General features: G+C 44.3%; 2 protein-coding genes across 8 annotated transcripts in view; one reads left to right on the top strand and one right to left on the bottom strand.

Annotated features, from left to right (window-relative positions):
• The window catches only part of HDGFL3 (HDGF like 3), a 57,602-nt gene extending 50,357 nt beyond the window's left edge, over positions 1-7,245 (top strand). Inside the window, exon 6 of the mRNA XM_084640599.1 lies at positions 5,989-7,245. Coding sequence (XP_084496725.1) covers positions 5,989-5,994 — 6 coding nt within the window. The 3' untranslated portion in view covers positions 5,995-7,245. The remainder of the gene's footprint in view (positions 1-5,988) is intronic.
• The window catches only part of TM6SF1 (transmembrane 6 superfamily member 1), a 33,970-nt gene continuing 26,739 nt past the window's right edge, over positions 6,933-14,163 (bottom strand). For 5 of the 7 annotated variants that reach the window (XM_084640592.1, XM_084640593.1, XM_084640595.1 and 2 more), the window contains one exon: positions 9,392-9,771. In XM_084640592.1, the coding sequence (XP_084496718.1) occupies positions 9,580-9,771 (192 nt within the window). In that variant the 3' untranslated portion in view covers positions 9,392-9,579. Of the gene's footprint in view, positions 8,489-9,185; positions 9,267-9,391; positions 9,772-14,163 lie in introns of those variants that run through there. The other 2 variants (XM_084640598.1, XM_084640594.1) reach the window with 2 other exon arrangements.

The raw sequence follows: 14,163 nt of genomic DNA, 5'->3' as shown, positions 1-14,163 counted from the left end.
GTCATGATTATACCCCTTTAACTGCTGGGCATGCTCTCCAGTATACTGGGAGCTGGCTCTGGTACTGGCATACAGAACACTAAGTAAGCACTGATCCTAGGGGTGGGGATTGGTGCAAAGTGTATGCCAGATGCTTGGGTCAGACTCCCAGACACATACCTGTGGGAGTAACATGGCGGTAGGCTACATCTCAGGTGACCAGACAGCAAGTGTGAAAAATCGGGACGGGGGTGGGAGTAATAGGAGCCTATGTAAGAAAAAGACCCAAAAATCGGGACACTCCCTATAAAATTGGGACATCTGGTCACCCTAGCTACATCCCATGTTCAGCGTATGGTCAGAAGGTACTACCATGCATGGAGTTTTGCCTGCTCGTAGTAATAAGACCGGATAACTTTTCAAAGTTCAGGATTCGGTACCTAGTCTCTTAGTCAGGTTTGAAATGCTTAATGACCAGTTTCAGTGAGTAACTATGGCATCAAATGTGTGAGAGAGTTATAACTACATGGAGGTTGGAGTGGGATGGAATCCACTGCCCTAACCCACACACAGGGAGAGGCACTGTCCTGCAGCACTTCCAAGCCCTGTGCTGGAAGGGGGTCCACAATCCCTGCACAGTTCCTCCATGGGGATTTATAAGCACTGTACTCACTCACTCAGAGCCATGTCCCCAGGCCACTACAGACATTGCCATGCCACAGTTTCTGAGGGGCTGATAAAGAGCACTGGGGGCATGATGTCCCGAGTCATGCTTATTTAGTGGTGGCCCATCTCGTATGTAGTGGAACCACTGTGGTTCTGCTGTGCTAAAGGACTTCTGCGCCCCTGTACACTGGGTAAATTTCACCCTCAGTCCTCCTCGGGATTTCTCTTTGGAGCTTTCCAGTAGCTCTTAAAGTTCTGTTTCAAGGAAGGGATGGAGTCTTCATCTCTTGATGTCTTCAGATCAAGACTGGATGCCTTTCTAGAAGATGTACTTTAGTCAAACACACGTTATGGAGCTCAAGACACGGGAACTGGTACATCACAGACCAAAGAATTTCACCCAGAGGTGACACTAGCTGATCTAATGGTCCCGTCTGGCCTTACAATCTATGAAAGAGCAGTTGAACAGTAATGCACAACTTGAACAGAGTGGGCCTGCTCCTCTTCTCACTTACCCCAATGCAACTCTCTTTACCTCAGTGAAGTTAGACCTGGTTTATGTGGGGAGGAAAATCAAGCTCTGTGGGTTTATCTGGTCATAAGAAGGTGCCAGGAACATAATACAAAAATATACCTTAGGCTGCTCTTTCCATGTTAGGGAAGCTCAGGTTTCATCAGGTTCCTGTGCAAGACTGGAATTAGAAAATTAGTTGTTTTGTTACAGTTTTCAGTGTGGAAAAGATGCTGACTTTGGCACCTCTAATTATATATAACAAACGGCCTCTTTAAGCTGCTCTCTGGAATGTGCTTGGTCAGCCCCACCATTTTGGTATGGTGCTGAACCATGCAAGGATCACTGCCTAGCCGCGTGGCCTCCCAAGCCGTGGAAGGCCATGGAAACCTGCTAGAATGATGGGAGGCCTACAAACATTCATCTTAACTGCAGTGCTGCCCAGAGGAGGAGAGCTCTTGCAGATGAGACTCCATGTCTCTGGTGCTCCCAGCATGCATCCTCCTGTGGCCATGCATGAGTTACCCAGAGGACACAGACTGCTTTTTGTCTTAATAATATCACAGTAGTCACTCCATTTATATAGTGCCTGGATGCTTTTCCAGTGTGCTGAAGGCACCTCTCCCATCTTCAAAGGGGACAGGGTTTGTCTTTTAATCATCATTGCTTTGACTGAGAGGTAGGAGATCAACATGTGCCCTTGGGTCATAGCGCCCCTTAAAAACCTTCGCCATCTGACTGATCTTTGTTTAGCCAGAGAACACCACCTTGATATTAGATCATAAGCCAGGCTTGCTGGCTATCACACCAGCCCACAGGTTCAGCTCCTCTTGTAGGCTTGCTGCTAAATTCATACTAGCCTCCCAGCTATTCCCAGGATCCTCTGTCTCCCCTCCCTTGCTGCTGCTGTTAGCATGGCTGCCTCTCCAAAATGATACCGCAGAATTACTGCATCTTGTACCTGAACCTCAAAAGTCTGTTGGCTAATAAGAATCTTAACAGGGCGTCTATAAGCTAGCAGCCACTGAGACTGCTTGCCCATTGGATAGAATCCTTTGCTGCGTACCTATGCTTAGGCTTCCTCAAAATACCTTCTAAGCAGAATATTCCAGTGTAACATTTCTCATTTCTAATTTCATTTAGCTTTTACAGTATAAAACTACAATAACAACTTTGCGTCGCAGCATGTTTAGTAAAGGTTGGATTCTGCAATCATTGTGACCTCAGAATTAATGCCCGATTAATTGTCACGTGTATGAAGAAGGTAAACAAATATCACTATTCCCATCTTACAAGTAGAGAAACTAAGGCATAGGGAGATTAAGTGAATTGCCTAACACCACACAGGGAGGAAGTGTCAGCACTAGGATTTGAACTTGGCAGTAGTCCCTACGCCCAGGCCACTAGCTCCTCTCTGACTGGATCCTCTGTTCTTCTGCCGTACTTCCATGTGCAGCTTTCCTGACTCCACACACATTTTTTACCTACAGGAGGCCAGATTCTCTTGTGCCCAGTTTCCGGTAGGTGCAACAGGGATGGTGGGGCAGCAGGGAGCTGGTTTCAGGTCCCTGATTTTCAGGCCAGTTTTGTTTGCTTCAGTGCCAGGGTGGTTTTGCACTGTACTAGCAAGATGAGTGATTGACTCAAAGCAACGCAAATAAAGGCACTCAAAGTTGTAGCTGTCATTGCGTGGACACCGTCGTGTTGAAACCCTCACTGATCTGGGGCAGGGTGGGCACCAGGGTAGGTTAGCAGGGGGATAGCCATCCTCCCAGCATCATAATCCTCTGTCCATCAGTTCCATGGGGATGAGGCTCTCTGATCAGACCTGTGGTGCTGGCTGCTCCCTGCAGCATCATGCCCACCACTACCCCACAAGCCCCACAGGTAGGGCCCTGCCAAATTCACGATCCATTTTGGTCAATTTCACAGTCATAGGATTTTTAAAATCATAAATTCCATAATTTCAATTTGTCTCAGATTTCACAGTTTTGTAATTGTAGGGGTCCTGAGCCAAAAAAGGAGTTGTGGGGGGGGGGCGACAAGTTTACGTGGGGGGGTTGCTGTTCTGCTACCCTTACTTCTGCGCGGCTGCTGGCCGGGAGCCCAGCTCTGAAGGCAGAGCCGCCGCCTGCAGCAGCGCAGAAGTACGGGTGGCCTGGTCTGGTACTGCCACCCTTCCTTCTGCGCTGCGGCTGGCGGGGCACTGTCTTCAGAGCTGGGCATCTGGCCAACAACCACCGCTCTCTGGCCGTCCAGCTCTGAAGGCAGCGCAGAAGGAAGGGTGGCAAGACCACGACCCCCTAAAATAACATTGCAATCTCCGTGCAACTCCCTTTTGGGTCAGGACCCCCAATTTGAGAAACGCTGGTCTCCCATGTGAAATCTGTATAGTATTGGGTAAAGGCGCACAAACAACCAGATTTCACAGGGGGAGACCAGATTTCATGGTCCATGACGTGTTTTTCATGGCCGTGAATTTGGTAGGGCCCTACATTTCGGACGTTAGCAAGTATGTAAACACTGCTAGGGTCAGCATTAACGAAACCTCTGCCCCATCCATGCAGTGGAGCGGCTCTGGAAGGCAGATTCTGGGGCAGCAGCCAGTGGGGGAGCCTGGCAGCATGGCTTCAGCAGGAGCAGTGGGTAGATCAAGGAGCCTGAGCAGAGGCACAGATTTCCAGAGGGCAGTGTGGGCCATCAGGGGAGCTGCGGGCTTGGGGGCCAAACCCCCTGCTACATTTGTGAGTAGGCAAGACATGCCCTGTGATGGGCGGGGGGTGTGGGCGGTATCAGACTGAATTTCTGTCACCTGTGCAGCAGCAGCCATGTTGGGGAGGATCTGACCCCTTCGTCTTTATCCTATCTCATGTGCTAAGCTATGGCCCAGCACTTAAGTCATAATTCTGAGCCGTGAGGAGGAGTTGCAGCGTTAACGTGCGACTGAGTCCGAGCAAATAGTTGCGGCCACCACTACCCCCTCAGTTCAACCCCATGGGCACATTATCGTTGGCAAGAGCAAAGCCTTAACACTATGGTGGGATAGCTTTGTATATTTCATGTAACGTTTTCATTGTAGGGACTGACTAGTGCAGCCCCTGCCTCTCTCGTTAATGCAGGAGAACGACCATGTCAGTAGGGATTTGTAGTAAAAGGCAACCGGGATTTGGTTGACTAATCGGTCTGTAATTGTTTTAACGGGTGTCTGCACCTCCCTCCGGAAGGAAGCACAACAACAGTGAGAGCATCTTCAGGCAAAGGCTCTGACACACCTGTAAGTATAACCTTAGCGAGCGACACATAAACAGGAGAGAGAAGAAAGTTAGTGTGGGAGCTCTGGAGAGCAAAGCATCACTGGCCTGGGAAATGGAGGGGGAAGGGCCGTGAAGAACATTGCGCATGTGGTATGGGACATATTTTGTAAGAATCCCTACCAGGGATAGGGGACAGAAAGCAGGAAGAAAAGCACAGACCTCTACTAATTAGATTGGTATTGCAGAGTGCCTAGGAGCCCTGGTCACAGACCAAGCCCTCACCGTGCCAGCTGTCGTATAAATCAGAACAAAAAGGCGGTCCCTGTGCCAGAGAGCCATAAGCAGCTATAGGCTACAGCCAGACTGGGGGCCCATTGTGCTAGTGAGCTCCCTTAGCTGGCAGCAGTAGTCAGCTGAACCGCTTGGTTCAGAGAGACATGCTCACCCACAGCCATGGTGTGATTGATGAATAACACTGCCGCAAGGGCTTGTACAGGGCGGGAGCTGCTCTTGCTACAGTGTTAAAATGTTTTCTTTTTCCTGTTCTCTTCCAGATCCTGTGTAAAATGAAAACCGCACCATTCCCTGTGGATTCACCCTCTGGCCCCCTTTTTCCTGATGTTGATTTTTTCAGAATGAACAAAAACAAATATATTGTTGATTGCTTCACGTTGGCTGTGTGTGGTGTGGTTCTTTCCTTCAATAATTTGTGTGTAGGTAGATAGGTCAGGTAACATTCCGAATCCTTTCTTTACAAGTGATTTCTAGAACAGTTCCCAAAGGGAAGCCCTGCCTGAGTGTGCAGTACTCATATAGCATCTCCCATGAGAGAGACAAAAATTAATGGATCCCTGTGAGGTAGGTAGGTATCACTAGGTCCATTTTACATGGAGAAACTGAGACATGAAGACAAGAGACTTGCTATGACCACACAGAAAGGGACTGATTCTCTTCCTATTAATGATAATGGGCACAAGAGCTGGCCTTGACTCAATAGTAACATGGGAGTTTCTCCCGCCTATGTTTTTCATCCCACAGAGCGCTCCAAGCCAGGCTATATCTTCAGGAATAACATACACACCCCTCAGTTTTTGTATTTCTTTCATTGTGGGCAAGTGTTCATTTGCTTGAGCAGAACACACAGCCATTTCTAGTGACTTCTTGCAAGGCCCAGGAGCTCCTGTGGACAGAGCAGTGATCTAACCTTTTGTGTGATGCATACCAAGGGTTTGATGAAACAGAAAACTACAGAACTTGGTTGTGTTTGGTGTATCCTGCACCTTTCATAATGAAATTATGGGGGCAGGGAGACAAAATCCACCAACATAAATGGAACAAAGATTTTTATTTGAATAAAGTCCGAAATGCTCAAGCCAGGTTCTTTAATATTTTGTCATAATGTGTGTTTTTGACGCAACACAAACTGTTTCCTTAAAAATAATCTTGCTATTGCCATGTATCATGCAGTGAGTGTAACTGTGACTCTGAAATGTAAAGATAAGGCATTCATTTGAATCTTGTTCTCTGCAGCTTGATGCATTAAATCTTACATTAAATACATTTTTTCCTCTCTTTCAGACTTAACCAACATATTGACTGCTGCACATGAAGGGAAAACACAAGAAGGTTACGTGTTTGGTTGTCTAATATTCTTGGATTTGATATGAGTCAGCACATCTATTCATTGGTATCATCAACAGCATCCCAGTTTGTATGCACATTATTCACATTCCTATCTGTTGTGTTTGCAGAAATGACATTTTACCCTTTTTCTAAGGGATATCTTTTGATTTTCATATTATTTGGTTGCATGGAGTTGCCTTTTTCCAGTGACTGAGGTTTATGGAGATGTTGCAGAGTTGTACATGTGGTAGAAGCCTTTTCTAAAGAGAAGAGGCAGAAACTCCAAATTAAATAGTTCAAAATCTGCATTTTTGTAAAACAAGCAAACCGTAGGAGTTAATCCCCTACATACAAGACCACAAGAATCTATTCCACCTACAAACATAACTTTAAATTACACTGTATCCATCCTTTCTTGTTTTTTGATCCGTTTACAAAATGAAAGAAAAATTCTTCTTCAGCTGAGATCATTGCAACGGTCAATACTGTAATAAAATATCTTTCCTTATTAGAAATACCTAGCTAGTTATACTCGTTAATATTTCTCAAAATCACGATGTAATGTACACTATCTGGCTTAGTACCTATATGTGGAGTTAGTGAAAGTCTTTTTGTGTTTCTTTAGATTAATACAAGGATTTTTTCCAATGCCAACACAATTTGAGCTCATTCATTTGGATGTTTTCCATTTCTAAGCTTATTGTGATACAGAAACCTTATGAAACCAAACCAAAACATCGAATTTTCAGTATTGAAAGGCTTAAAAAAGGATCCTGTCATTCTTCTGTTTTTGGTTTTTGGTTTTTGTTTTTAATTTTGGAAATAGATCTAGACTAGGAAGTAAGCATTCCAAAACCATTATTCTGTGTACATTATTGTTGCTATTGTGATAATAGAGAATTTTATTTATTTTTATGCCAGCTTTTATTGTGAAAACATATTTAGTCTGGTTTTATCAATCCTTGTTATGCTTGTCCTTGGAACATCTTTTGCGTATTCAAGGTTTGTAGTTGACAAGTTTACTGTAAAAAACAAAACAAAAAAAACAAAAACAAAAAATGTATTGTTTTTACAGAATAAATTTATTGGAATGTGTATTGGGAGTAAGGTTTGAGGTTGTAAGCAACTAAGTTAGCGTCATATTTGGCTTCATACGTGTAATAATGTGAGGTATTAATGTAACTCAAGTATTAAAGCAAAACATTCTGTTAACACTGAGTTGACAATAATAGATACAAGTCCAGGTGAGATCTTTTTTTTTCTGTACATTGCTTTTTTTTTCTGGATAACAAGAGGTTATTAAATTCACCTTGACCATATTCAAAGTTTCTTTGAAAGCACTAGAGGAAACATTGGGGGCGTGATACCTATTTGTGAGACAGTAAATCCTGCAACGGCTGAACAGCTCTTGTTTTGTTTTCCTGGGGAGAATGTGCTGGGATGGAGCTGAATTCAAATATATAAGGGAGGACTCTACACCCAGGAAGGTTTGGATCCTGGAGGAAATAAATGTTATGAGCTCCTTTCTGCCGGTCAAACATTGACTGACGTGTGCTACGGTAGAGACAAAGTGGCTGGGGTAATATCTTTTATTGGACCAGCTTCTATTGGTGAAAGAGACAAGCTTTGAAGCTCCACAGAGCTTCTCACCCATCTTGTCTCTCTCATACCCTGGGACCAACACGGCTACAACAAAACTGCAACCAACACATGCTCTGGGAGTCTTGAATCCTGCCCTTTTGGCTAGAGTTGTAAAGCGTAGACACCCTCTTCTGACCACTGCTGTGAACTTCCCCTCAGGGTTTGACATTCTCCAGTTAAAGTATGTAAGTCCCCCCGTATAGGTTGAAACATGCACATGGATGAGCCAACACTGTGTTTAGACTATAAAAAAGAAAAAAAGAACTCTCCAAATTTAGAAATTCTAGAATACCCAAGCATGAAATGTTTCCCGTTAAGTTTATCCTCTATTTTCATCCATAAATGAGACAGAAATGTACTATTTTTAGTATATATTCTGATGTAATAGAAATACTTCTAACTGCAAATAGAAACGTACGCTCCACCAGCCAAGGCCTTACTAAATTCTATATTAGCTGCTGCCTGTTTATGGCAAAATACCAGGAGCAAAAGCAGCTGTGTAGAGAAGTGCAGTGGAAAAACTCTGTTCTGAAAACACCTGGAAATGTTTAAGACCTGGATTCTCCGAAGTGCTGAGCCCTCTGACGCCCCCTTCACCAATGCAGTTAACCATGTGCTTAAAGTTAAACATGTGAATAGTCCTGTCAATTTCAATGATTAAGCATGTGCATAGATGCTTAGCTGGATGAGACCTGGAGTGCTCACCACTTGAGCAAGACTGAATGCTTAAACAGCATTTCCAGAACCATATGATTTGCTTTTCGCATGTAGAGTCTTCTTTAAGAGATTTCTCAGGATTTTTAACAGGGCTGATCTGCAAGAAATGCTTTTTGATCAATAAAACATGTTCGTAACCATGTTATGTATGGTAATTGTTCATACTTCCAAATATTAACCAAAACAATCCACCATAGTTTTATGAGAATTGGTAATGCTGAAACAATCCAGTCTGTTACTGCTGGGGGAATTCTGCACCAACAAATTAAAAATTCTGCAAATTTGTCAAAATAATACTATATAATCATGCCAGTTTCAATTATTTTGGTAATTTATTTCAAAATACTTGTCAGCAAGTATGTCTGTAATAGGAGTAGAGAATTAAAGAAATCCCTATGACAACTCAGTTCCTGTTACTTTGCCCCCAGAGCCCAACTGGGGGAACCAAACACACCCTCCCTGCCCCCCCACCCCAGAGCCCAGCCATGCCTCCCCAGTCTAGACACTCTCCCCCACAGAGCCTAGCCATGGACCCCCCCTGGCCCAGACACGCACACCCTCTACCCCCTAGAGCCCAGGAATCCGAGGGAGAAACAGCTTGATGCTGGGTCCCGGTCTTGCACAGAGTTTCCTGCATGCTACTGCCTCTTTTCTTCAGGGCATGCTGGGAATTGCAGCTGCTGGGAACCCTCCAGTTCCCTCCCTCTCCCGCAGCCTTGTCTTCTGTTTGCAAGCTGGGCTCTGCCAGGTCTAGCGGACCCTAGTAACGGCCAACAGCTCTGCAGCCCATTTCTGTGGGGAAGAAAGGAAATTCTGCGTGCACAACATTAATTTCTGCAAAATTCTGCATTGCGTAGAATTCTCCCAGGAGTAGTCTGTGCGGGCAGAACATTGAAATAATTATTACTTAGCTCCATGTGGTATTAATAATAAAACTCAAACTGCTTACTTACTCAAGGATAGCTTTAGAAATTATCTCCATGACAGAGTAAAAGCAAAATGTTGAGAAGTGTTAACTGAAGGCAGTTCCCTTTATTTTCTCTCTTTACAGTAATGATACACAAAGCGGACTGGGCAATCTTACACATTTTTGATAAACCACATGTCATTTGGATTCTATAAGAGAGTCCAGTTACCTCAAAAACCAATTATATACATAGCAAAAAAGAAGAGGTGGAAGCAATCTTTCTATTGAGCTTTTTCTTCTTCTTTTGCTTTCATAAAAAACTCTGGTTTGTTGACACACCTATAAGCCAGCAGTTGGGGAAGGATTCCATACACTATGTTCAGTACTAGAAAATAGAATTTTGCCTCTTCGGGGACTCTGTAGATGTAAGGTGTTCGAGCATGAAGAGAAGCACCAATATGGGAAAACTGAGCCTGTGGCAGATACATATATATATATAAAAGAATGGGTAAGCATGATGTACATTTTGGAATGACAGCATAATCTGCATTACTATATTCACATGCACGCATTACCAATAACATTTTTTGTGCAGCCCACTTTATGCCTGAATCCCAATTCTCCATCATTCTTTTGGACTGCAGTATAAAAATACTCTCTGATCTGGACATCATTCTGGCCTTGATATAATACAAATAAATGGTACCTCCCATGTGATAGTAGCAGCTGTATTTTGTGAACAAATTCAGTATTCTCTACCGCTCTCCCATACGTCTTAGGCCCTATTCATACAGGAGGGGCCACTAACGTGGACCCATGCAATGTGCCAGTGAAGTCCTCATGGACACAGAGTCTGCGCTAATAGATCCCAATGCAGTAGCAAGTCTATAGATTTTGCCTAACACCCACAGGAATCAATGGTAATATTGCTGTTGACACCAATTTGTGTGGGATCTGACCCTTAGTTTGTATTAAAATGTTAGAAAATAGGAAAACTAAGGAGCTAATTAAGTCTCACTAAAATATGTTTTGCCCCAGTCCTGTACACCTGACTTTGGTAAAACTCCTGTTGACTTCTGTAGGAGTTCTGCAAAATCGGGCCCGGAAGGGCTAGTGAGCTGGGAGTTGTTGGAATATAGGTTAATTGTACAGCTAAGGTTATATCTAGAGGAGAGCTCACGGCACTGAAACATATTTTTAGCATAAATAAACATTTATAGATAGAAGCACTCAGGATACTTGCTGTCTTTTGTCTCCATCTGTTATCTACTATATCAAGCAACATCTCACTTAAATTAACTATCATCTGCCCAAATTGATGGTTTGGCAGCAGGAGGAACAAGGGAAGATAAACATCAGCTTGATTTTGAGGGGACAGTGAGGGAAAGGAACACTGGAACTTAATGCAGTATTAGACTATGGGCCAAACCCTGCTCTCAGCTGGTGTCAGCAGGAGTTATCCAGGAGTCCGAAAGCAGAGAATTTTGCCTTTGCCTAGCAAAGCAGAAAGGTGCAAGATGCATACAGTCTATGTGCTTGTTCTAATACATCATCTTCTGCAAGGAGGTTCCATAGAGAATGTGCATTAAAACAGAAAAGGTACTAGTGGTTTCAGTATATTTAACCACCCCAGCTGACAGGGGAGAGCTGCTCTGGAAAGCCCTAGTCAGGAAGCAGAGTAATCAAAGAAATCAAATGCAAACCCATGTTAGCAGAGTGGCTCTTGGTATTTCCCTAAGTATCTGTTACCAAGCAAGCCTCACTCAGGGGCACTCCATATATTGCATTTTTTTAATAACCTAGCAACTCAGTCTGTCTCATCCACATTCCTAGCTCCCACCTCTGGCAGCTCACCACTGCTGGGAACATGGCTCAACCTCCCATTGTTCCTGGGGCCCCCACCCCACTCCCTACTTCACACTGGGAACTGCACTGGGGCAGGCAGCTCAGAGAGCCAGCAAAGGCCAGGGGCAAGGTGCTGAAAACATCAGCAGCAGGGGTAAGGAGCAGAAGGCTCTTTGCTGTCTAATGTGGGCCTGTCTGTCTAGGCACTTATGGCCACCCTGAAGTATCTAGGGGACCAGAGAAGAACATTCCTCTTCATCTCAAGCAGTGAGAGCTTGACACATAAGGGTTTATAACCCATCTACATTTTTATCTGAGCTTAATGAAACTGGCTATTTTTATTATTCACAAAAATAGAATTTGGATCCTATCTTTGGCCTTATTTCTATCTCCATGGACTGAGTTTCACTGACTAATTATGCATCATGTAAAATGAATTATTTCTATCAGTCTTAGGTTTGTGGTCTTTCAGTTTCATTGTGGCTCCTCTGTTTCTTGTATTAGCAGCGAGGATCAACAGGCACACCCGACAGATCTGCTCTCCTTATTACTCTGTGTGCCTCCACTGTGTCACTTACTCATCTTCCTCTCAGCCTTTATACTCTCTCCTCGTCTGGAAGCTGTCTCATGCCGCTAATCATTTGCATTGATCTGCTCTGGGCCTTTTCTATTGCTGCTATCAATTCAGATAATGGAATTCTCCTTTAAAAAAAAAATCAAATCGCTTTATCTGCCTGTCAGTCACCAAGAGCCTGACCTAGCTGTAATTATAGGCAATAAGCAGAATCACATTCATTTCAATTGGGAGCCAGATTAGGGCTCAAATGGCAAGGAATGTGTCAGTCCACATTTGTGCATCTTTTTGCAGACGCCCAGTTTGCAGGAAGGGAGATTTCACTCCACTGGGATCCAGAGTTCACCCATGCTCTCTAACTAGAAACAGGGGCAGGAGGTGGGGCATAAAATACACATTGACAACTGCATTAGCACCAAGCTGGCAAGAAAATCTAGGGCTGCTTGGTCCAGATTTCCATTTATGGCTAAGGGTTTTCATATAATGCTGGCAAATGTATGCCACATAAGGTGAAGGTTCTGTGGAGGGGTGGGTCATAGAGGAATTGTGAGTGACTGGATGGGGAAAAATCCTTTAGATGGGGAAGGGATTTGGACAAGTGAGACGGAGCGGGGGGGGGGGGGGGCGATTGTGTAAATTTAAGAGTGCCAGTGTGCCATGTCCCATTTTTTATGCAATACACTCATGCACACAAAGGATTTTCCCTCATGAACATGTAATGTTCCCGTAGAGGGTAATAACATGTCCTTTTTGTGTGTAGGATGTATTTCCAATAGATGATGAAAATTTAGCTCTCCCCTTGTACGCAGTGCATTAGCAGGGACATCCAGAAGATGTGCATGTCTTGCCAATGGGCTGGCACTCATATAACTGAGAGCAAGATCTGCCTTGCTGTGTAGGATTTCTATAATCATACGTCATCAGGGAATAAGCCATTCCTAGGAACCCTCTTATATCAGACCTTTAGAATGGGGAATGTAGGGGTTTAACATGGAGACCCCTTTAGAGCTGAAGCCCAGGCTGGACCATTAGGGTGCCCAGACAGGAAGTGCGAAAAATCAGGGTGGGAGTGGGGGTAATAGGCACCTATATAAGAAAAAGTCCCAAATGTTGGGACTGTCCCTATAAAATCGGGACATCTGGTCACCCTGCCAGCAAGAGGGCCATATCTCAGCCTTTACTAATCTGCTGGTCATTGAAGCTCACAGCAACTTCTGAGCTGCTAAATGCCAGGGGTGCAGGTGGCAGTTTGCAGGTGGCAGTCACAAATAAAGCGTCTCATCTACAGAAAATGTTTTTTCACCCACATTTTGGCTGCAGACCTATTACGAATGCTGTTTGGCGGGTGTCTTGGTGTTTGTATTGTTCTGCAACCAACAAAGCAGGCTGAGACAGGAAAAGAGGGCTGGGCTGGACAAGGGGAAGGGGCAGGTCTCCCGCCATCCTGGACCTGATCTAAAGCCAACTGAAATCAGTGAAACACTGTCACTGATTTCCAAGGGGGTTGCATCAGGCTCTTTGAGCTCTGTAAGGCCAAGGAAAGTCAGCAGGGAAAGACAGGGGATATGTGGCAACCAAGCAAACCCTTCTGAGCACTGTGTGTTCTCATTTAGATAAGAGCCTGCAGACTAGCCACTGAAGCAGCGGGGGTTGAGTGGGCCAGGTTTTTCTATGTCTCAGTGGCCTAGACAGGCTGAGGGAGGAAGGAGGATGTGGCCTGGCCTCTATACTCCACAGCTGGGCCTGATTAGCAACCTGTAGAGAAACTTCCTGCTGCTCAGATCTGGGAAGGGAGAATTACTTGGGCTATGTCTGTATGGGGTGGGGAGGGGAACTGTTTTGCTGCAGCACAGGAGCTGAACCTTTCATCACTTGACATGTAAGTCCTGTCTTCAGTTTCTCATATAGATAACTGTTCGTTTTAGTGAGGTCTTAGAGGATAACTAAAGTCTTTGTAAAATCAAGGCTCCTAAAGTGCTACTCTTGTGATTGTTAAGTAGCGTCACAAGATCAGTGACCCCAGAAGGTCATAACCCATATTTGGAGTCTCAGTGAACTGACACTGCAGTGTAATTCAAACTGCGGCCCATTACGTAACTTTTAAAATGACAGGGTTCTGAGAAAGATGTCTCCTCTCCCATGCTAATGGCTTGGCCCTTTCAGGTGTTTTTTTTTAACCTAGGAGACACTATTCTGAGATTTACATTTGCAAAAACACATAAATTGCAAAAGGACAGAAACAAAAAAGTCTCCCACTTAGTAGCAGTGTGTGAGCTCTCACCAGGGAGATTCCCATGGGATAAAATGCTTTGGCTTTCCATCTTTAGTTTTCTACTTTTTTGGGGGGGGTGGCTCTTTGTCCGTAACAGAACACAAACCATAAGTTTTAATTAATAATTACAAGTGTTTTAAAATTTAGCAAATACAATTCTTGAAATAGTGTCAC

The sequence above is a fragment of the Lepidochelys olivacea genome, assembly GCF_965140295.1.
Source record: "Lepidochelys olivacea isolate rLepOli2 genome assembly, chromosome: 10".
In the NCBI taxonomy this organism is placed as follows: domain Eukaryota; kingdom Metazoa; phylum Chordata; order Testudines; family Cheloniidae; genus Lepidochelys; species Lepidochelys olivacea.
The sequence above is the reverse complement of the archived record's forward strand: the minus strand, read 5'-3'. Positions and strand labels throughout refer to the sequence as shown.